The 24,529-nt window shown below is 44.8% G+C and overlaps 1 protein-coding gene across 1 annotated transcript; it reads right to left on the reverse strand.

Moving 5' to 3' along the window:
- Positions 1 to 164: 164 nt before the first annotated feature.
- On the reverse strand, positions 165 to 10,036 carry ASF1B (anti-silencing function 1B histone chaperone). Its single transcript, XM_081286847.1, has 4 exons — positions 9,760 to 10,036; positions 3,650 to 3,765; positions 1,300 to 1,476; positions 165 to 923 (listed from the first exon to the last, which is right to left on the reverse strand). The coding sequence occupies exons 1-4, from the start codon at positions 9,866 to 9,868 to the stop codon at positions 717 to 719; spliced, it is 609 nt and encodes a 202-aa protein (XP_081142973.1). The 5' UTR covers positions 9,869 to 10,036; the 3' UTR covers positions 165 to 716.
- Positions 10,037 to 24,529: the final 14,493 nt, after the last annotated feature.

Below are 24,529 nucleotides of genomic sequence, written 5' to 3' on the forward strand. Positions count from 1 at the left end.
AGAGAGAGAGGAGAGAGAGAGAGAGAGAATTTTTAATATTTATTTTTTAGTTCTCGGCGGACATAACATCTTTGTTGGTATGTGGTGCTGAGGATCGAACCCGGGCCGCACGCATGCCAGGCGAGCGCGCTACCGCTTGAGCCACATCCCCAGCCCCAAGGGGCTGCTGGGTTTTAAAGACCTAAAAATACTCCCGGGAGAAGGACAGAAATTGTTAACTGAATCCCGTAACCAGGATTCCTTGCCTGTGACACCAGAAAGCTAATCTGCTCAGATGTTGGAGAGGGAGAGAAATGACAGCACCCTTAGCCCAACAGGGCCACAGCCTTGCCAGGGATTGACTGAGAGCCTCAAGGCAGGAAGAGCTTTGGGTCAAAAGCACTCATGGGAGCTAGTGGCACAATGGCCTGCAGGTGGAATTTATAGTGTGTGTGGAAGAGGAAAAACACGAGTCAGTAAGAATGAACAACGAAGTACCTGCTTCTTATAGGCCTGTGCGGTGGAGGTGAGATGATCCTTCTGGGCAGAGGCTGGAAGAGACCTGGTGCCCATTTTTTCTTTGGAGCCAAGTTAGACAGGCCTGGATGCAGTGGATGGCTCCAAAATCCTTGAGATGACCCCACATGACTCTCTGGGAGGCCTGGGGCCCCCTCCAGGTATGCCAGGTGACTGGCTGTGGTCCTGGCTGAGTGCAGCCAGGGCCTGGCTTCCCACAGTTAGATGCAGTCCATGGAGTTCTCAGGGAGAAGGCCAGGGATACAGCCAGGGAGGCCAAGGCCCTTGACAGGGGTGCAGCTGAGGGGAAGACCACAGCTCAGAACAGGGTCCTGGTTCTCTATGGTCTCCAGCCTGTCTGCATTGTTGTCCCAGTTGATGTGGAAACGAGTCACCCGGGGGTTCGAGGCCAAGATATTCCGCTGGAGCTGGGGCAGGAAGAAGAATGTCAATCCTTGTCATCATGCCCCCTCATTCCTCCCACAGAGCCAGGACACCCTCTAAACTTCTGCCTTAGAAGATGAAGAAGAAGCAGACTTTACTTCTTCCATCCCTTCAGTGACCCTGTGTCAAACTCCAGGGACTACCTGCACACTAGTGCTTAGGTGTGGGACCCATCTGGTCCTAATTCTGTAGGGTATGCTTCTGAGCTGCAAAGACCTTTCTCTCTCCCCCCACTCAGCACTGCAGAACAAAGCACAATTTAAAGACCTAAGTGAACTTTGGCTCCCAATTCTAATGGCTCAATTCCCCTCCAGTGCAAGAGAACTGATGTGCTTGCAGCAAGAAGTGTGGAGGCCCCACCTGAGAAAAGTCTGGCTTCAGGGGTGGGTTCTCCCGCAGCTCTGGGTTGAGGTACTCATTGTTGACGTAGTAGCCCACACGGATGAACTCCTGTCCGTGGTAGGTGCAGGTGATGAGGACAACAGTAACGCCCACAGCGTCAGTCTCAGGGATGAGGGAGGGGTTGGGGGCATCAGCCTGAGGGAGACATTCTGTGTCTTAGCACTTCCATAGTCATAATAGGAAGATTCCCAAGTGACCTATATTTATTTTATTTGTGGTGGTAAGGACTAAACCCAGGGACTCATGCAGGTTAGGCACTCTGTGACTGAGTTATATACCCAACCCTCAAGTGACCTGTATTTACTGAGCAGAAAAGTAAGCGCTCTGCCCTTAGGGGCTTTCACTAGAATGGGATTAGACAGAACTGATCATAGAAATGACTATGAATTGATGACTGTGGGATAGGGATGGAGCTCAGTGGTAGAGCACTTGCCTCGCCTGCATGAGGACCTGGTTTCCATCCCCAGCACTGCAAAAATAAACCAATTTAAATAACAGTGACTGTAATAAGGAGAGAAAGGGGTGCCCAGAAGGAAAGTGATGAGCCAGGGGAGAGTGGCAGGAGGAGATCAGAAGACACCAGGCCACCCAGTGCCTGCTGGGCCAACGGGGAGCCTGGAAAAAAGCACTGTTCAGCAAGAGGTAAGGGCGACATCACTACATTGGGTTTGAACAGAAGACTGGTGGTGTGGGATGTGGAATAGGTAGAGGGCTATACTAGAAGCAGGGAGGCCAGGCTGGAGTCATCCTGAGAGAGAAAGGCAGCAGGCTTAGACCCAGCTATGGAGGATAGGAGCACACAGATTCGGGGTATGCTGCTGTGGACAGGATGGGCTATTCCTGGTACAAAGGAAAAAACAGGGGCTCCTTACACAAAAACTATTCAAGTTTCAGATGGGGACAGAACATTACAAGCATGGATCCCTGTGCAACTGCCCAGGACACATGCCCAAGAAGCTGGCCCTGGTTTGGGGTAGAACAGATGAGTTTGTTGGTTGATTTAGTAGAGGTGTATGAGAGGGTTAAGGGATGTGGCAGTTTGGATTAGGGGGTAATAGCTGAAAGGGAGGTAAGTGAATGGATTCTCAAACGTTAGTGTTCCTAAGAATCATTGGAGAGCTTAGAATCTGCACGGTTGACAAGTTAGGTGATGCTATATTAGAGGGCTATTGGGAGTTACCATTCATCCTCATATTCACAGACTCTGTATTTGCTAATTTGCCTACTTATTAAGTTATTTGTAACTCCCAAACCAACATTTGTGGTGCTTTCAGTCATTTGCAGACACACACAGAACAGGGAAAAACTGGAGTCACCCAATGTCCATGTTCCAACCTGAGGCCAAATGAGATAACACTCTTGCTTTCTTGTTTTAGTTCTCTTACTGAGAATGAGGGCCCTTATTTTGCAGTAGATTGAACTTCGTGCATGCTAGGCAGGCATTCTACCACTGAGTTATATCCCCAGCCCTACGGAAGCCCTTTTGGTGCCATGTTTTCTGCATATTTTTGTGTGTGAGTTTGCTGTTTTAAAATGACCCCCAAAGTGAGCATAGTGATGCATTCTTGTAATCCAGCTACTTGGGAGGCTTAGGCAGGAGGATCACAAGTTTGAGACCAGCCTTAGCAAGATCCTGTCTTAAATTTTTAAAAAAAGAGCTGGGGACGCACAGGGCCCTCGGTTAATCCCTAATACCAGAGGGGAGGGGGGAGCCCTGAAATACAGTGTTGAAGTGCCCCCTAGGGTGCCAGAAGGTCTTATGAAGATAATTTGTATTAAATGTCACTCAGACATGAGTTATAGTAGTGTTTGGTTACATATTAACGAATCAACAATATATATTAAATAAGGTATGATAAAACAAAAACACATGAAACAAGGTTACATATTGACAAGTTGATGAAATGCAATTTGAACCTCAGTCTGTATTTCCCCTTAGGGTTAATAGTTTGGTATTCACTAATTTAGCATTCCTGGTAACTTTATTCATGACTGCTGTGAATAAAAAGAACTGACTATAAATTAGTGGCTCATGGTAACAAGTGAGACACACAGGTGGGTAGGAAGGAGTTGTCTGTAGGACATCTGAGAGGTCAGACAGATTCTAAGAGCTGAGTGAGGATTTGGATGTGAACTTCTGACTGCTGAATCACACTGTGTGCTTTCAGGTAGGTAAAAGATGTTTCTAAACTGAGGGCAGACCTTAGTGGTTGAGTGCCTGCCTAATGTGTAGGGCCTTGGGTTCCATCAGTGCACCCCTTACCACCATGTCTCGAAAAGTCAAGGGCTAAGCTGTTATCTTTCTTACCTGAAAGACAAACATGTGTCTTCCTGCGGGGACAGGGCCAACCAGTACCGAGTCTAGGATCTGATCAAACTCCTCACTCTCAGCTGAGCCAACATAAATGATCTTCCATTCCAGGTCTACAAGGACATGGCGGGAACAAGGGTTAAGGAACTGACATAGCTCAACAACAAGAAGGCAGGAAAAGGGTCTTCTCATGTTAGTTTTGGAAAGATTCTTACATATTCAAAGATTCTAAGAACTGGTATACACTGGGTACTAAGTGCAGGCACCACAGTACTGAATGCTGGGACAGACTGAAGCTCTACTTCCAGTGGGGACATTTCTCCTGTGGGTCTAGCTTTGCCAGATGACCTTGACTTTGGACCTTTGGGGGAACTTGGGTCTCTTAGAGCCTGCGAGTGAACCCGTATGGCAGAGGCTGAATTAAGAGCCACATGACCCAGGCGTGCTGAGAAGGGAATAGCAGGGAGCTGGGCCATTTCAGGGCCCTGCCCACTGGGTGCTGAGATAGGAAGCAGCATCCTCTTTCACACACAGGGACCGGTGCCACTGAACAGAGTGGATCCCTCGACAACTGGGACAGGGCAGCAGATTCCAATCTGGCAGGACAGCCAGGAGGCAGGAGGGGCAAGGTGAAGCTGCTAGGGGAGCCAGCCCATCTACAGGTCTTCCAGACTGGGCATCAGGTCATGCCTACTATGGATATTTGGGTGACAGGGTTCAGTCAGTAAATGTGGCATCACAGGATTAACCTCCAGTCCTAACTCTCTGCATCCCATCCTGTAGGGGGATCTGATGCCCAAGTATGATCAGAAGAGTTTAAAGAAAAAACACTTAAGGAGACCCTGCCTGTCAATCAAGTCCCAGTGACCATTGCCTTTTGCAGGAGGTCCAAGTGTATCAGGGGCAAGGTCATGCTAGTACAGGGAAGCTTGGCAGGAGACGTGAAACTTATTTTAGGTTCTTTGAAATTACACAACCCACAGCTCCAGCAGCTGGGGGAAGTTTCACAAGCTGTGATTTTCACAGGAAGCTGCCCTGTCCCTTGGTCCAGCATCACACAAACATCCAACTTTGGAAGCCATGACTACAGAGATTTGTCACTTGAGCCCCAACTCCTTCCTCGATACACCCACTTCCTGTCCTTTTGCAGTTTCACCCAGTCCCTTCTACTAAGGAACCCTAGGTCTGTGTAATATGGGTGACCATTTGGCTTCCTGGGGTTCAAAGGCCAGCCTCTTATTATTTGCTGGGAGGAAGTTAACCTTATGGACCTATATTTATTTACTTTCTGCAGTGCTGAGGATTGAGCCCAGGACCTTGCACATGCAGGCAAGTGCTCTACCACTGAACTCCATCCCCAGGATTTATTTTTGTTGAGTAGCGGTATGAATGGAATAAAATTTGTTATAAGGACAGAAAAACAAGCTAGTGCTCTCTCACTCTAACACTATTATTTTGGCTTCTTTTATTTTTTATTTATTTATTTTTTTAGTTGTAGATGGACACAACACCTTTATTTAATTTATTTTTATGTGGTGCTGAGGATCGAACCCAGTGCCTCATACATGCTAGGCGAGTGCTCTACCACTGAGTTACAGCCCCAGCCCCTTATTTTGTTTTCTTTCAAGCTTTTTCCCCATTACTAGTGGAGTCACATATATGTATGCATTTATTTAATGTGCTGGGGCAAGGATTAGGCAAAAAGGAACCTGAAATAGAGAAGCCTCCAACGCACTGAAGGTACTTGATGTTGAGTCCAAATCAATATGTGTTAGCAAAACCTAAACAAAGAATGCGTGGATGCTGCCAGATCAGGTACCCCACGCCTGTAATCCCAGCGGCTTGGGAGGCTGAGACAGGAGGATCATAAGTTCAAAGCCAGCCTCAACAAAAAAACAAGGCAATAAACAACTCAGTAAGACCCTGTCTCTAAATAAAATACAAAATAAGGGTTGGGGATGTAGCTCAGTGGTCGTGTGCCCCTGAGTTCAATCCCCAGTACCAAAAAAAAAAAGTGGAAGCCGATCTAAAGAATGTATGATGGGGCCAGAGGCAAATGACACAAGCCAGAGAGAAACAGGAGAATGAACTGAAGGCCACAGAGAAATACCAACTCCTAAGTGAGATGTGCTGATAAAACCACCTATGGAAGACAGGAGATGACTGACATGAGAGGCTCTGAATGGAACTGTCTTACCTTCACTGTTGTGATTTAAGCAGGGGCATACTTAACGGACTTCATTTCTGAATACAACTAGCCCTCACCATTCATGGATTCAACCAACCACAAATGGAAAGTATTGGAGAAAAAAAATTGAGGTCTGGGAGTGTAGCTCAGTGGTAGAGCACTTGCCTAATATTCACGAGACCCTGGTTCCATCCCCAGCACCACAAATACACACACCCCAAAAACATTTGTATTGAATATATACAGACTGTTCTTTCTTGTTATGGTTCCCTAAACAATACAGCATAACAGTTATTTCCATATTATGTATAACATATTAGGTATCATAAATCCTTTAGAGATTATTTAAAGTATATGGAGGTGTTCTATGCAAATATTACACTATTTTATGTAAAAGACTTGAGCATCTGTGGATTTTGGTACCTGAGTGGGTCCTGGAACCAACCCTTAGGGAAGACTACATAAACTCTCTTCAGAATTAGATATGGGATATGAATTCCTCACGTAACATCAACTCATACTTATTAAAATATAGGATACAACCACAGACATGTATCGTGTATACCTAAGCTTCAGAACAATGCTGAAGGGTAACTTTGCAGGATTACCTTTTGTCTCAATGTTCTAACTTTTCGAGCTGACTACTGCACAAGATACACCTCCTCTACATATGAAGACAAAACCAGTGTTGACGATATAAACAACAATATGGAAAAAATGACTGTGGCTAAACTAGTTGGAGACTCTCTTTCTTTTTTCTTTTGTGGTGCCGGGGATTAAACCCAGGGCCTCACACATGATAGGTAAGCACTCTACTACTGAACTACCTCCCCACTCCTTTTTATTTTGAAACAGGGCTCATTAAGTTGCCCAGGCTGGCCTCAAACTTGTGATTCTCCTGCCTCAGTCTCCCGAGTATCTGGGATTACACATATGTGTCACCATACCTGGCTTTATTTCTTTTTTAAATGTTATCTAGTAGAACCTTTTTCTGTTCATCATTTTGTCTTTGTTCCTAATCACACAGATGAAACTATGTCTTACCACAGAGTATAAGCTCTGGGTCAGAACATCTGGTTTCTATGACTTATTCAGCTAATGCCTATTGAATTTCTCAAAAGGGGGACAAAGCATACCTAATGTATTAAACATAGACATATGCCTTGAAGCCATCCATTTCCAGATGTTGAGAGGAGAGCATAAGAGGCTTAGAGCTCTTGGGAAATGAGAGTCACCTGACTAGGGGCTGGAGGGTTTTCTGCAGTACTGAGGATTGAACCCAGGGGTATTCTACCACTGAGTCACATCCCCAGTCATTTTTTAACTTTTTGAAACAGGGTCTTGCTAAGCTGCAAAGTTTGGCTTGGAACTCACAATCCTCTTGATTCACTGGGTGTTCTGTGCCACCTGCCCCAACTGGGGATAAGTTTTTTTTAAGAGTTCAGTTAACAGCACTGAGAGGAAGGAAAGAAATGGGTTCTCTGTACTTCACGGAAAGAAGACTGTGAGGAGGAAAAAAACAAGCCAGTAGGTCAGTCATGGAGAGCTGGAACTAGAGAGTCTGGATTCCCACCTGGAAGTTCTCAGGAAAAGCTTTCTTGCCCAAGTTTAATTAGTAATAACACCCCATTTTATTATGTCTTTTGAGTCTTGATTTGGCAAGAAATTTTATGGTCATTTTTACTTATGCCTCATCTCTAAAATAGGCAATGTTGGGTTAGTGATACAGTTCAGCCATAGAGCATGTGCTTAATATTTAATATGCATGTGGCCCTGGGTCCAATTCCCTAACACCAAAAAAAAAAAAAAAAAAAAAAAAAAAAGAAAAAAAAAAGAAAAAGAAAAGTGGTGCACACTTGTAATTCCAGTGACTCAGGAGACTGAGGCAGGAGGATCACAAGTTTTAGGTCAGCCTTGGCAACTAAGCAAGGCCCTTTCTCAAAATAAAAAGAGCTGGGGATATAACTCAGTGTCTAGTAGAGCACCCTGGAATTGATTCTCAGTACCCCCCTCCCAGAAATGAATGTTTTCTTCCTTTTCCAGGATTAAACAGAGAGAAAGAATCTGGACTCAGAACTCACAGCAAGCTCTAATGTCAACACATCTACAAACAGACTGGGTGACTTGAAGTCACTGTTTCTATTAAAAAATTATCAGCAGGTTGACTGTAGCCTTCCCTGCTCTGATTCTATAAATAAGGAATAAAAGTACTATGTAATGACCATGCAACCAATTTTAAAAGCAAGAAGCACAAACAGGCTGATTGAAACCTGATCTCCTGCCATCTGGGAACTGTGAATCCCTTAACCTATTAGCTCCTTACATCTCCTCCTGGCTTTTAAATTGAATCTTACTCCACAGTGTCATTCTACACTTTATTTATTTATTTACACCCTGCCTTGTTCCAGAAAGGATTTAACTGGGCTTATTCTATAGTTAGTCACAAGCAGACTCCTTAATTTAAAAAGGAGTGAAAGAAACCAGGGAGAAGCTTACCAACTGGCCTACCCAAGGGCACACACATTTTACTATACCAGCTCCAAGTTAATCCAAGTGCTCAGTTTTTCTGACAAACCAACCACCTGCCACAGAGAGGTGCTAGTTAGCACACTGCAACCCCACAGATCTCCACCTCCTCACCTGCTACCTCTTTAGCCACCAGTAGTGAGATGGTCTAATGGAGTACTTCCTCCTGAAAGCAGGACTTGCCTTATAGTGGTGCCAAGGCTCCCTAGGTGACCTTAGATTTTGGATGTGCATAGACCTCTATTTCAAAGATCTTTTGCTCTTTGTGGCTCCTTTCTTCTCATCTGTGAGATGAGAACCATGTCCACCTTTATGTGGCATAGATGAATAAGTCATTCTGTGAAAGCACCTTGGGAAAGATGCACAAAAGGGTGTGACCTGCCAGCTGACTGTTTGAAGCTAAATCACATTGGCTTGGTCCAGTCCACCCACTGCCCAGACTAGGTCAGACCATCAAAAACTATGAAGAATTGCTTGCAGTAAGTCAGCTGGAACCTGGGGGGAAACCTCTGGGAACTGGCTAATTCCTGCCTAATGCCTGCCTGCGTGGCTATGCCACCCTTCAGATTTGAGTGTGTTCATCCAAGCCCATAGGAAGAGAGGAGCCCAGAAAGCACCCAAGCTGGGGAGACCAAGGCATTAAAAGACTGGAGTTAGAGACCCCACCATCCCTCCCCAGGAGAAGCTTGTGTATGGGGGATGGCACGAGACTAACGAGAAAAGCCTAGTTCTTGGGTATATGCACTGGGTTATATACACTGGGGTAGACAACAAGCAGTACTTATCTGGGGAAAGAGGTGGAGTTGTTTATAAATATTAGCAGGTTGGATAAGGAATCTCTGGGATGAACAAGGTCTTGCCATGGGAGAGAGGGGTCTTCACAGGAAAAAAGGGGTGACAGGGGGGGAGGGTCTCACTTGGGGAAAAAGTGAGGGAGGACTAGGAGTTGGAGTCTCCATTGGGAAAAAGGGAGGTGAGTGTCTCATCACAGGGGAGAGGACGGGAGGGGAGGTCTCTAAGGGGAAAACCGGGGCGGGTGAAATGGGGTCTTCCATAGGGATGATGGGGTGGCTGAGTGTCTCCCGATTAACAAATGGAGGCTGAGGTCCCCACGGAGACAACGGATTGGTGCCTCGGAGGAGCGCCACGGGGTGGGGTGGGAGATGAGGTCTCCACATGAAGGGTAACTGTGGCGGGGGTGGACAATGGAGTAAGAGGTGGTCACCGGGAGGTGAGAATTCGTGGGGGGGGTGGTCTCCTAGGCGAGGTGGGGCTGGCTGTAGGGGCGGGGGGATCAAGGGGCGATCGGTTTGGCCATTAGGGCGGTTCTTCACGGGAGGTCGGGGTCGGCCCAGGGATGGGGAGTGGGGGTCTCCGCAAGGCCCAGCCTCACCGTCCGCCAAGGCCTCATTGCACTCGAAGCTGATCTCGAACCGGAAGGGGCTGTGGAAAGGGCTTGGGTTCTCCAGCACCGCCACGTTCAGTACCGACACCTTGGCCATCACCTCGCCGGGCCGCGGCTGCGGCTGCAGCGGAGCTCGCGTCTGCGTCCGGTTTGAGCGGGGGCGGGGGGTGGTAGACGGGAGGCAGTCAGCTGAGTCAAAAGCCACCACTCCCGCCGCCCCTCTCCGCCGCCGACTGAAGAGCGCACCCCGTCCGCGCGCTGCCTTCAAATAGCCGGCCCCACCCTCCGGCCAATCAGCGTCAACGCTCCCCGGCGGCGCGAGCACACCGTCAGCCAATTCTGGAGCGCGGGACGGCGCGCGCCCAGACTCCCCGCACCAATGAGAGAAGCTCCCTCTTCGCGTCGGGCTAGGGAGGCGGGACCAACTCTAGACTTCTAAGAGTCTCCGCCCGGAACCAATCCCTAGTGTTTGGGATTCGGCTGTCAAGCGCAGGGGTGGGTGGAGTCAGAGAGCGGAACTTCTCTCAGCCAATCCCGAGGGTTCCCGCACCGGCGTAGAGTGGCCCGCCCTTCGCCCCGCCTTTCCGGAAGACGCAGTCAGTGCAGAGCAGAGCTGCCAACCGCCGAGCGGTGGCGCGCGGCGCTCGCTAAAGAAGGCGGGAAGGGCGGTTCTCGCGCTCGCGGTGATTGGCAAAGGAGAGTGGGAGGGAGCATAAAGCAGGTTTCTGGGAGCTGATTGGCTCGATCGGCTGCGGGGGGCGGGAATAGAGGAAAGCTTGGTTAGGGATTCGCCGGAGGGGAGCGGAAGTTGGGCGCCGGCGAAGTTGAACGCTGTGTGAAGAGAGAGGAATATCGGCGGCCTAGGCACTTGTCTGCAGGTGATGGCAGCTGGGGTCTGCTCCGAGAGTCTCCTGCCCGGAGGCCCAGCTGCTTGGGAGCCCGTTGTGAACGTTGTGAACGTTTGACGCACCCCTCGGGGGAGATGGAGCGGGGGTAACGCAGCGCGCTGGTGCCCGGGGCGTCGGGAGTCGGGCCGGGTTCGAATCCCCCTCAAGGGCAATGGGGAGGTTTCAGGTGGACAGTACTGAAAATTGGAGTTCGAATTCGGGGACACCAGTGTTCGAGACTGGGCTCTGCCAGTCCGCTCCCGAGGTGACGTTTCCTTGCCCAGGGAAGGGGCGACAGTGAAAATTCACCGCAGGCTTCATGACTGCATAATGTGACCGGAAACGGGGCTGCACCTCGCCGGCCTGGGCGGACCGCCGCCCCCTGCCAGGCTCCCCACGGGTGACCAGTGGCCAAGTAACGCCAACATTACATTTTTTTAGTAATCACATATTTTTATTTTAAAAAATATTTTGAGTGCATTTTTATATACACATAAATATGTTGTTGATAGACCTTTATTTTGCTTATACCCGGTGCTGAGAGTGGAGCCCCGGGCCTCCCACGTGCAAGGCAAGCGCTGCACCACGGAGCCACCACCTCAGTCCCAGTAATCACATATGTGTACAAGGAAAGAAAAGGGTCAGGTGAAATTCGTACTTTATTTAATCCAATATCACCAAAATGTGATTTCAGCATGTGATCAGTATTAATATTGATGAAGATGTCTTGCATCCTTTTACTCAAGGGTAAGTCTTTGAGATCCCATGTGTCCTCTTTTTTTTTTTTTTTTTTTTTTTTTTTGAATTCAACCACTGAGCTAGATCCCCAGTCCTTTTTATTTTGAGACAGAATGTATCACTACATAGCTTAGGGCCTTTGCTAGGTTGCTGAAGCTGGCCTCCAACTCCAAGTGTCACAACCACTCCCCAGTTCCGTGGGTCTTTTACATCAAAACTGTAATCAGGCATGTGAATCTCCATTTTCTTTGGAAATAGTGGCTTTTTGGGTTTCATAAAATTTACAGTTGAAAATATAATGTGCCCCAGCTGTTCCCAACATAACTTAGAAAGTCTTCTGTGAGCTCAAATTGAATATGGGTTTTTATAATTTAAATTTCAATTAGTTAGAATTCTAAGTGTAGTTGAAAGTTTCATTTTACAGTTTCACTAGCCCCAGTTGGGTGCTCGTGAGCCCCTTTGAGGAGTGGACAGTGCAGATCTGGGTCACTCCAGGGATGAGACATGGTCTCCAGGGATGAGACATGGTCTTCAGGGCCTTGCTTCCCATTCACCACCTGGCCCCAACTTCAAATCAGCCAAACTAATCTTTTTGTTAAAAATCTGACAAGGCAGGGCCGGGGGCATATCTCAGTGGTAGACCATAAAATAAATAGTTACAAATCAGATAGACCACTCCCAATGCAGAGCCTCTACCCAGAACCTCTTCTCCCAGCTGTTAGCCTTTTCATTTAGGCCTCTCTGATCAGAGGTCCATTTCCCAGAGTACCCCCTAAACCTTGTCTCCTTACAGGGTGTAAACCTCAGCTGCATGGATCCCAGCCATTGTCATCTCTTATCTGGACTCCCTAGAGTCTTATCTTGTCTCCCTAGAGTCTAAGGCCTCATGGTGCTAGGCAGTTTTTCTTTTTCAACTCTACATCTCATTTTAAGTTAAAATGTTTTGGATTCTTAGACTTTTTTTTTCTTTTGAGATACTTTGGCTGAAAGAAAACTCACGTTTCTAATTGCCTTGATTTCTTGGTAATCTTGGACATACTATCTCATTTACAAATGATTTCCTAATTTGTTTCTGAGTACTAGATTGAATGGTGAACGAAGCTGCCATGATGTTTTCTAGACGTTTAATTAAACATTTATTCATTTCAACTTTGTAGTTTTCCTTTTACATTGTGGAATGTTTTTCCTTTATCCTTGGCCTCAAAGTTTTTATACCCCCAGGATAGCTTATCAGCCATAAGCATTATGTCTGTGGTGCTAATGAAGAAAATGTCCCTGTTCATAATTCATTCTTAATACAGCTAGCTAGTTGATCTTCAGTTGTAAACCTATCATGTCATTACCCTGCTTAAAACCTTCAAAGCCTTATCCGACTTAGAATGAAACCTAAGATCTTTACTATGGCTTAGGAGGCCCTGCACAGTGGCCTCAGCTAACCTCTTGGGCCTCGTCTCCCAGCCTCCTTCTTGTCACCACTCAAAGCCCTGCTGGCTTTATTTCCTGCCTTTCAACACACCAAGCTCATTCCTGCTGCCAGGCTTTGCACTTGCTGTTCCCTGTACCTGGAATGTGCTTCCACGACATGATTGTATGCTGCCTCGTTGTCAGGTAGGATTCAGCTCAGTGTCCCTCTCAAAGAAGCCTTTCCAGTCCACCTTTTCGCCACTCACCCTGTTGTATTATCTTAGAAGCACATATCAGAATCTGCAGTTATGTTGGTTTTTCAATAACTCGGCTCATCATCTCATCAGGCCTCAGTGGTCAGGAAGATGGTTGAGAACAGAGATCTTAACCTGGCTCACTTGCATCTCTCAGTGATGTATCTCCAGAGTTCAGCACAGGACCTGGCACGAAGAAAGTCTCAGTAGATTTTTAAAGAGATATATAAAGGGCTCAGCATCGTACTTGCAGTGTGAAAAGCACCCCTCCAAATACAAGTTGCAGTAGTCCATAGTAATAAGCAGTAAGTCTTCATTAGTCTTCTTAACACCTCAAGTACAAGAAAAAAAAAATATAACAAAATACCCCCTCATTGCTAGCTTCAGAGGTAAAACATTAGAGATGCAATTGTAGGGCTTTGTATACCCTTATCTCAAATGCATTCCTCTTCTGTGGGAAGCCATTCTGACACGTGATTGGGTGGCTCCCGTTAAGGGTCTGAGGTGCTTTGGCTGTGCTTTCCCGGCCCTTTCCTGATGAGAGAGCCCAACCGTGTGGGGGTGTGCCTGACCACTGACCCCGGGGACCCAATCACTGACCCTGACCTTGGAGTGCAGCCCCCCCTCAACCTTCATTGGATGGAATTCTCCCCTGAATCTCTTGTTCCCCAATAAAAGGCTACTCCCCGGCGTGTTCACTCTCTCTCTCTCCTGCTAGCCCTGAGTAATCCTTGCTGCCCTGCTGGGCGGTTAGAGGAGGGAACCAGAGAGGGGAGCCATCTCGGACCTAGCAATAGAAATAAGGTAACTGAGTCTGTGTGTTTTATTTCGATCTCTTCTAACTAACTTTATGCCTAGAACCTCATTAATGAAACCATTGCGCAGGCCGCATGGTAGAATTGGCGCCCAACGTGGGGCAAGCAGTTTGGAGTCCCCCTTAAAAATATTGGGTCTATCGAGTGGTCCATGCTAAAAGTCCAATTGAGAAGTAATAGGCTGGAGGGCCATTCGAGTGATAGGTGGTCTATAAGAGAAACAAGAATTCATTAGTACTGGAACCAGATTGATGCAGCAAGAAATGCCACAGCACAGAAATATGCCAATGAGTATAATGGCCAAGACAAAGACTAACAATGTTTTTTATCAGGCAGTACCAGGAACTAGGAGTTAAGATACTGTTTCCACGACAATGTTGCTGAGGACATGGCTTCTATCTGAGCGTGTAAATCTTCGAGGATATTTGTCACATTGCCAGAAATGTCAGGGATGTAAACACAACAACTAACATTTAGGTTTACAGATGCCCTTTCCCTTAAGATATAGTCTAATAATTTAATGCCATCTGATCTTGCAAAATCCTTTTACTAGTATGACCTCTGTGTCTAAGAGAAATCTTTAATTCTGTTACTATAGGGCTGGATAACCATACTAGCAAACATTAAGCCTACCTGCGTTGGTTAGGAATATCTGTGGGCCTTAAGCCAAAACTACTCTGGCAGTTTCTTTTGATAGTTATCAGGCATTTTTACCTAAGAATCTCTTTTGCAGCCTCCAGCTTACTTATTTATGGAAGTTATATTTAATTATTATTATCATTTAAAATGCCCAAGAACAGCTGTGTTTTGGCTTTGACTGTCTTTGCTAAGTGTTTAAGATGAAGCAAGCCAAACTGACTTTTGTTTCCATCTATTGTTAACAGTCAACTGAGTCTCTCTGGGAGTCCTCGGGGAACTTACAGCAGTTTCTCAGTACCGCTAGTGCCATTTGCGCTAGGATGGGTCCAGGCCTTGCTTGACCATACGGCTTCCCTCGGAAGCATCAGGGATGTTTTCCTTCTCTGATGACCCTCCTCTTTACAGCAAATGCACTGATTGGCCTTCTGCCCTCTACTGGTCTCATTAATCTCCCTGCTCGGGAAGTTATGTGGCCTAGAGTTGCAGAGCCCTTTGAAGAAGTCCCCTATTCCCTGATTCAGACTGACTCGGAGGGCAAGAGCCAAATTTTTAATTTTAAAACTTAATCTTAAACATCTAGCAAATAAGTTAACAGCCTTATATTAAGGGTACTGGGCTTTAGTACCTATCTCTCTATCCTGTAGGTGATAACTCCTTGTAACACATTATCTTAAATTAACCCAGGTCGTGAGCTCTTAAAGCAGTACCTCTTTAAAACATTAACAGGCAATCCTTAGTCCATCTAAAAGCAAACTACAAAACAAAACTAACTAGGGTAAAAACATATTTAGTTTATGTAATAGCTACCTAGAATTTTGGCAGAGTTATACATTATAATCCCTTGTTTGATATCCTGGCAATCGTGACAAAAACCAGCTTTTGGGCACAACTTTAAATGTACTGAAATCTGGCCTACCTCTTTCATGGTCTCTTTTACATGCAGTGAGATGGGACATAGAGCCTTATTTCAAGTAAGGCGGGGCTCTTCATAAATCTTAAGTACTATAGTTCTGAAGCTGATCTTTGTTTTTTTTTTTTTTTTTTTTTTGGTCAGGGTCACCATCATTTTACAAAGTTTACATAAATTGTTGTTCAAGTTTACATGAACATTAGCTAACATAACATAATATCACATCTAAAACATGAATTTAAAAAAAGGCTGAAAGCTTCTAACCTCTTGTAGCAAAGTACTTTTGTGTTTTGCAATAAAACCTTTACACAGATTAGGCTCTCATTAACTTAAAAATACATTTAAATTGTATCTCAATGTAGAAAGTAACATAGAACTTTACATATCTTACTGGTAACAAGTCCAGTTATAGAACACAAATGGTATAATTAAATCTCCAACATGTTTTTCTCTTTGAGCCTAAAATTACCATACAACTTTAGAACACCAGCTTGATATAATGCTCTTTTGAAGCTTTTACCTTACAGACTTGTATACCTGGAAGATATGAACACATTAGTAACATCACAGTTACATTGATGATTTTATATTAACCAAGTTTAGCTTTTAAAGAAATAACATAGCACAATTTTTTTTAAGATTACTTGCTCAAAAACTTACACTTATAACCAACTTGTACAGACCTTTTTTATCACTTACTTAAACTTTCTCAATTACTTAATCATATAGACTCTTTTCCAGAAACACATTTCCCTCTATTAATCCATACCTAGAACCTTCTAGTTTCTCTTTTTCATCTGTTAACCTCCTTCTGTTCACATTTTGAAACAATACTTGTAAACTTTTGAATTTAAGCAGATTATTTCATAGACATCAACATTTTATTAGGGCCTTTTTGAACACCTAGAAAAACTTATAAGCTTAATTTAAGACCTCTTTTTTATCTATTTACCCAATTTAAATTGAGCCATTTAATTCTACCACGCGGCCTGCGCAATGGTTTCATTAATGAGGTTCTAGGCATGGGGCTGGGGATGTGGCTCAAGCGGTAGCCCGCTCGCCTGGTGTGCGTGCGGCCGGGGTTTGATCCTCAGCACCACATACCCACAAAGATGTGTGTCCGCCGAGAACTAAAAAAAATAAATAAATATTAAAAATTAAAAAAAAATGAGGTTCTAGGCATAAAGTTAGTTAGAAGAGATCGAAATAAAACACACAGACTCAGTTACCTTATTTCTATTGCTAGGTCCGAGATGGCTCCCCTCTCTGGTTCCCTCCTCTAACCGCCCAGCAGGGCAGCAAGGATTACTCAGGGCTAGCAGGAGAGAGAGAGAGAGAACACGCCGGGGAGTAGCCTTTTATTGGGGAACAAGAGATTCAGGGGAGAATTCCATCCAATGAAGGTTGAGGGGGGGCTGCACTCCAAGGTCAGGGTCAGTGATTGGGTCCCCGGGGTCAGTGGTCAGGCACACCCCCACACGGTTGGGCTCTCTCATCAGGAAAGGGCCGGGAAAGCACAGCCAAAGCACCTCAGACCCTTAACGGGAGCCACCCAATCACGTGTCAGAATGGCTTCCCACAGAAGAGGAATGCATTTGAGATAAGGGTATACAAAGCCCTACAATTGCATCTCTAATGTTTTACCTCTGAAGCTAGCAATGAGGGGGTATTTTGTTATATTTTTTTTTCTTGTACTTGAGGTGTTAAGAAGACTAATGAAGACTTACTGCTTATTACTATGGACTACTGCAACTTGTATCTGGAGGGGTGCTTTTCACACTGCAAGTACGATGCTGAGCCCTTTATATATCTCTTTTTTTTTTTTTTAAATATTTATTTATTTATTTATTAGTTCTCGGCGGACACAACATCTTTGTTGGTATGTGGTGCTGAGGTTCGAACCCGGGCCGCACGCATGCCAGGCGAGCGCGCTACCGCTTGAGCCACATCCCCAGCCCTATATATCTCTTTAAAAATCTACTGAGACTTTCTTCGTGCCAGGTCCTGTGCTGAACTCTGGAGATACATCACTGAGAGATGCAAGTGAGCCAGGTTAAGATCTCTGTTCTCAACCATCTTCCTGACCACCCAATCACGTGTCAGAATGGCTTCCCACACTCTTCCCTTGTCCTCACTCATTGTTTGTTTTGTACATATTCATACATGTTTGTGTGTGTGTGTCTTTGAACAATATATGGCACTGTTTGTGATTTCTACAGTTTTATATAAGTCAAGTCTATGCAGAGAACACTTAATTAGCAGCCTGAGCTGGCTGTCCTTAGAAAGGCCTCTTTGTAAGTTGGGCCCTTGGCTGATACCTGGGAACCTAGATCTCAGGAAGGCTCCCACCTTTCTATAATGGTGGCCTCAGCTGTTGGTCAAACCATGTGCCTTATGTTAAACACCTGCTTTCCTTCTGGAGTCTGGAATTTTGGTACATGATTAGCCCTCAAAAATACCCTGGTCCCCGAGACTCCAGTGAGCTTCCCTGACAGGCAGCGTGTCACGCATGCAGTCATGAATCTGCTGTGGGAATTAAGTGTGTTGTGTACTCAAAGAGGAGTCCGCCTGGTTTCCTTTGTACTTCACCCCATGCACCTTCCCTTTGTGCTTTGGGTCCTTTCACTGTTCTAGGTCGTTGCTGAGCGTAGTCCACTGTGCTCAGCCCTGTGAGTCCTGGTGAGTCATTCCAGCTCCTGGTAGTCTTGGGTCCCTGGGGTAGTACCATATTGGGTTTTCTCTGGCGGAGCCAGCGCTGGGATGAGGCAAGCAAAGGCCCCTGGGACTTAAAATTTAAGGAGCTGCGTATTCTCATGGCCATGTAGCACCCAGCCCGCAGCTGGCATAACCCCCAGCCTGATAGTGCCTCCAACTCCACCCTGGTCACTTCTCTTGTTTCACCCTCCCTCCTAGTCCCAGCCTTCCTAGTTGAAACTTTTCATTTTTTAATCCGACATTATGTTTGTGAAATTTATTTGTGTTGAAAAATGTATGTAGCTCTAGTTCTTTTATTTTGACTGTTTCCTAGCTATGCTGTCTGATAAGGTAGCCACATGTGCCTTTTTAGACTCAAATTAGACAAAATGAAAAATTAAATTCCCCAATCACACTAGTCACTATTCATGTGTCCAGTGGATATCTGTGGCTAGTGGTTATGGGACAGTACAGCTAGAGAACATTTCCATGATCACAGAAACTTTTGTTATCCCTTCACCTCTTGGTTGAAATTTAGGATGCTTTCAGTTTTCTGTTACAAACAGTGTGCAGCTGGGCATGGTGGTGCACACCTAGAATTCCAGAGTTTTAGGAGGCTGAGGCAGGAGGATCACAAGTTCAAAGCCAGCCTCAGCAACTTAGCAAGGCCCTGAGCAAATTAGTGAGATCCTGTCTCAAAAAATAAAAAGGGCTGGGGAAGTAGCTCAGTGCGTAAGCGCTCCTGGGTTCAGAAAATGTACCAAAAAAACAAAACAGTGGGCAGTGTACATTGTTGTGTATATCTCTTCATGTATATATGTGCAAGAATTTCTCTTGGATTTATATATAATTTGAAATTGAATTACAAGATAATAGGCTATGAAAATATCTCCTTTCTAGATATTACCAGTTATGATTTTCAAAATAATCTCCAGCTCTCACTCCCATTGATTGTGTTCCTGTCTCTCAGTGTCCTTACCAACCCTTGGTACTGTAAGAGTTTCAAATTTTTGTCTCGATGGGTGTGGATTAGTGGTTTTAGTTGAATTATTCGTTGTTTACTAGTGAGGCTGCACTATTTTCATGTATGTGGACCATTTGCCTTTCTTCTATGAATTACTTTTGTGTATCTTTGCCCAGTTTTCTTCTGGATTGTCCTCAACCTGCCTTTACATTCTTATAGTATCTTTTTTTTTTTAAAGAGAGAGAATTTTAATGTTTATTCTTTAGTTTTCGGCAGACACAACATCTTTGTACGTGGTGCTGAGGATCGAACCCGGGCTGCATGCATGCCAGGTGAGCGCGCTACCGCTTGAGCCACATCTCCAGCCCTCTTATAGTATCTTGATGTTCAGAGTTTTTAAGAATTATTGTAGTTTAATGTAATCAGAATTAATCTATTACAGTGTGGGTTTTGGTCTTGCCTACCTGAGGTCAGTATGAAATCACACTGTGTTTTCTTCTGGAAGTTTCACTTTTCATATTTGGCTTTTAAAAATCCACCTGGAGCAAGCTGGAGTTGGAGCTCAATGGTAGAGCGCTTGCCTAGCATCTGTGAGGTACTGGGTTTGACTCTCATCATGACATAAAAATAAATAAATAAGGGACTGGGGCTCAGTGGTAGAGCACTTGCCTAGCATGTTTGAGGCACTGGGTTCAATTCTCACCACCACATGTAAATAAGTAAATAAAATAAAGGTCCATCAACGACAAATAAATAAATAAACATATTTTGTGTCCATCTGTACCTTAAAAAATATAAAAACAAAACAAAAATCCACCTAGAATTTATTTTTGGATATGATGTGAGATAAGGCTGTTATAAATTTTTCCATGTGGTTAACCATTTTCCCAGTTCCATTTACTGGTAATTCAGTGATTCTCAAAGTGCGACTCCCTGAGAGGGGACAGGAAGCTTTGGGGTCCACTACAGAGCCTTTGCCTTTTTCATTTGCGCTGTGTTTGTATTATCACTACAGAAGTCAGGCTGGGCAAATGTGCTGGCACCTTAGAAGAATCAAGGCGCTGTCACTAAGCTGTAGTTACAGGTGTCATTGTATTCCTTTTTGCTACACATTCAGTGCCAAGACAAAACACTTCACTTAGGAATGTCCTTGAAGAAGCAGTGAAGACTATTAATTAATATTAATTATGACGAAGTTCAGCCCTGTGAGCAGGTCTTTTTAATATTATGCATGGTGAGATGGGAAGGTCTCAGAGCACTTACCTAGTTGTTTGAGTTGAGGCAGAACTGGTGGATTTTTTTCATGAAACATCATTTTTATGTGAAACAATGACTGGTAGGCTGTGGTTATTCAGATTAGACTCTTTGACAGATATGTTCTCAGAAAAGAATGAAGTGAGGTGATCACTTTCAGGCCAACACTGATAGTTGTTGCCAATGACAAAATTTGAGCTTTCAAGCAAAACTTAGAAATTTAGAAGTCTTACTACCATGAGCTTAACAACTATTCAGTCTTTAAATACTTTTCTGATCATATCAGTGGTGATATAGCAAAACATAATAACTTTTTATTTTTTCCCCAGAAAACCAAGATGGACAATAAGTTTCAATGTAACAGTATGAAAAGTTTTTTGATACAGTGTCAGAGTCCACATTGCAACTACTTGCTGCTGGTTGTTAAGTGCAGTAACAAAGCACTATATCCCTGTTATCTGAAAAGGTTATGAAAACATTCTGACCTTTTCCAACTATGTATTATTAAAAAACAAACAAATAGGGCTGGAGGCGTGGCTCAGTGGTAGAGCGCTTGCCTAGTAGGTGTGAGGGTTTCATCTTCAGCACCACATAAAAATAAATAAAGGCCTTGTGTCCATCTACAACTAAAAACTATCTAAAACAACAAACCCAGAACAGCTTATTGCAACAGATTGATTGCAGCATAAATAGGAATTCTGTGATCTTGTGGTGCGCAGTAGTGCATGCCTATAACCTCTGACTCAGAAGGCTGAGGCAGGAGGATCACAGGTTTGAGTTTTGCCCAGGCTGACCTCTTACCAAGTTGCCAGGTCAGCCTGGGCAGCTTGGTGAGACCCTGGCTCAAAATAAAAATAAAAAGGGCTAGGGATGTAGCTCAGTGATAGAGTACCCCTGGGATTAATCTCTAATACTGGAGGGAAAAAAAAAATCCAGCTATCTTCCATTAAGGCAGACAGTGAGAAACTTCACAAAAAATATTATTTTTCATGAAATAGGTATTTATGTTAAAATTTTTAATGAACTTATTTATTTATTTATTTATTTGGTACAGGGATTGAACTCAGGGGCATTTAACCACTGAGCCATATCCTCAGCCCCTTTTCATATTTTATTTAGAGACAGGGTCTCATTGAGTTGCTGAGGCTGGCTTAAAACTCGAGATCCTCCTGCCTCAGCCTCCCAAGCCCCTGGGATAATGTGTGAGCCACTGTGCCCAGCTATTTATTTTAAACTAATGTACTTTTAAATTTTAATTTAATTTCTAATGTAGTAAATATCAGTAGGTATAATCCTCATAAATAATAGTACTTAAGCATCCTCACTGAGTTTTAAGAGGACAAATAAGTACAAAGGCAAAAAAATTTGAGACCTTCTGAACTTCCCCCCCCCCCCAGTGCTGGAAATGGAGCCAGGGCTTTGCACATACTAGGCATGTGTAGCTCCACCCTGAGCTGCACCCCATCCCAGAGACCTTCTGGGCTGGTTTGTCCTTTCCCTTGTGATTCGTTGTGCTGCCTTTGTCACAGAGCAAATTGCCGACTATTCACAAGCTCCTACAGGGTTGCGTGTCTTCCTGGGCCAGCACCATATTGTCTTACCTGTTCCCACATCATAATCAAACAACATAATACAAAAGTAATATATGTTCAATGCAAAAAAAATTACCCACTAGAGATAAACTGTTAATATTCTGGCGTTCAGCTTTACCTTCTCTATATGCTATATTTACAATTCATATTTGCATACATGCACTCATGTATACACATACAATATATATGTATACATACTTTTTTGCATATATGTGTCATTAAAGAAAACAAAAATAGGGTTTTACTTCACCTTGTCTTTTGTATCTGTTGTTTTATATTCAGTATTATTATATCTTTCCAGCTTCTTAATGTTCTTCTGTATCATCAGTTTTAGTGTCTTCATGATATTCTGTTTATATGGTTGTACCTGATTTATGAGATCATTTTCTACATTGAAATTTTGGATTGTTCCATTTTTCACTCTTAGTAGCCTGACTTAAAAGTGATTTCCAGCCAGCTAGGTGCAGTGGCCCATGCTGTAATCCCCTCAACTTACAAGGCTGAGGCAGGAAGGTCACAAGTTCGAGGCCAGCTTCAGTATCTTAGTAAGACCTTATCTCAAAAAAAAAAAAAAAGAAGAAGAAGAAGGGGGATTTGGGGATACAGCTCAATGGTAGGCTCAGTCCCCAGGGCCAAAAATAAGGAACTTCCTTGCGGCTGAGTCTTCATGCTCATGTGGGATTCCTTAGGATCAGTTCCTAGGAGGCCCAAAGTGAGGGCTGTCGGGACCACTTGAACCGGATAAGGGTCGTGGCCGATAGCTGGACAGGAGAGAGGAGCGAGCAGCTAGTATGAGGATTTCAGTCGGGGAGAGTCCTCGAGGCGCAGAGTCCTGGCATCACCGCCAGTTTTCATGACTGACGCTCTAGGGCAGGGGCAGGAGGAGGGGAATAAGCCTGTGTGGTGGTGGAGATGGAGGACCTGCCTCACCCACTGCCCAGGGCAGCCAAGGGTCACTGAAAAACTGTTTCCTCAAGGACTGAGAGTCCCAGTGCTTCCACTCCTGCGTGATCTGAAGAGGGAAATATATACTGTAGATCCGCCATTTCTCTGCCTTTAAGGCCTCCCCCTGGCTTGACTTGTTTGTGGACTGTGGACGGCCTAAAATACTAGGTGGGCGGGGACTCTCAGAGTGTGCCACTTTTTATGACATTTGACAGCCAGCTTGTCAGCTTTCTTTATCATGTGCCTGTGGAGTTGGTGGGCAGTGGGCAACCTCAGCAGTGCAGGCAGCCATGGAAACAGCCCTGGGATCAGAAGACCAAGGTGGAGGCCTTGCTCAGCTGTCTCTTATTAGCTGAGTGGATGTGGGGACCTTCTCTGACTTTCCTGGACTTCAGCCTCTGTGACTGTAAAATGGGGCTGGGTAGTGCTGCCTTACTGGATCATTGAAAGGATTAATTTGGGCAGCATGTGTAAGTGTCTGCAGAGTGTAGGACATATGGAACTTCCTAGTAATCTCTTCTGAGTGTCATTTAAGTTTTCCAACTTCAATATCCTCCTGTGATAAATAGGGATAATAATATGTAACTTCTGAGTATTAAAGGACAAAATGTAGGAAAGATAAGGTGTTAAATAGAGGGATAAATGTCTTCATATATTTATGTTGCTGGCCAGGTTGACCCAGGTATGTGCAGGTGCTACTGACAGCCACCTGAGGGCTGACATTGTCAGGCACAGCAAATTTAGACTGTGTGTAGTGAAGAGGAGAGTACAGGTTCACAAAGGCAGAACTGGCTACTGTAGAATGTCATTTTATGCTAGGATTAGATTTCAAAACAGAGCACGAGGTCTAACCATAGATAGTTAAAATGGGCTACCCTTAATTTAGGGAGTGAGGGTGTAGCTTACATATGCAAAGACCTGGGTACAGCCCCAGCAACACCCCCTGCCACTAAAAACTAGAAAATTTCTGAACTTGTCCATAGAGCATCTCTCAGTTCAGTAGAAACAGTTTATCCTCCAGCATAGGAATAGATTTCCCTCCTTTTGGTTGAGTATCAGCTGAAATATTGAACTGAGGTTTTGGGGCCTTGCTGAATTAATCTCTTAAACCCCATAGGGCAGGAGTGAATTGGGGACATTCTCTGACTTTCCTGAACTTCAGCAGACATGAGACCTGTGGAGGGAAGGCAGAGTCACACCTCCCATCACTCTTATGCCATGCTCATCCTGGGTCTTGTACTCAGTTCAGCCCTTATTCCTCTAACAGATATTTATTGAATATCTACTATGTACCAGACTCTTAGGCGCTGGGAACATACTGAAAAAAAACCATACCCAAACCCCTGCCCTCATGGAATCTTAATTCTATGGGGGAGGCAAACAGTAAACAAATAAGTAAAAACTAGTTTGTTCGATGGAGTATTGGAGACAAAACAAGGCAGGCGTTAGAAAGTTCTGGAGTGGACAGTTGCAATTTAAGTGGGGTGGAATGGGAAGGTCTGCTGGGAAGCTGTGATCTTCACAAGTCCTGCGAAGTGGATACTGGGGCAGAGGCGGGGGGTGTGAGCCAGCAGAGAAATCAGCTAGTGCAGAGTCCCTGAGGCCAGCAGGAGGTGCCTGCATGTTTGAGGACCCTGAGGAGCCCAGTGAGGAGCCCAGCGA

This window comes from Spermophilus citellus (assembly GCF_964194105.1).
Source record: "Spermophilus citellus genome assembly, chromosome: 3".
NCBI classification, from domain to species: Eukaryota; Metazoa; Chordata; class Mammalia; order Rodentia; family Sciuridae; genus Spermophilus; species Spermophilus citellus.

What these genes read in the sequence shown, in the direction of transcription:
- ASF1B (XM_081286847.1), bottom strand. Translation starts at nt 9,868, where the DNA reads ATGGCCAAGGTGTCGGTACTGAACGTGGCGGTGCTGGAGAACCCAAGC. An exon ending in CAATGAGGCCTTGGCGGACG is followed by an intron (nt 3,766 to 9,759) that starts GTGAGGCTGGGC and finishes ATGTCCTTGTAG; the next exon opens with ACCTGGAATGGAAGATCATT. An exon ending in TGAAGCCAGACTTTTCTCAG is followed by an intron (nt 924 to 1,299) that starts GTGGGGCCTCCA and finishes TTCCTGCCCCAG; the next exon opens with CTCCAGCGGAATATCTTGGC.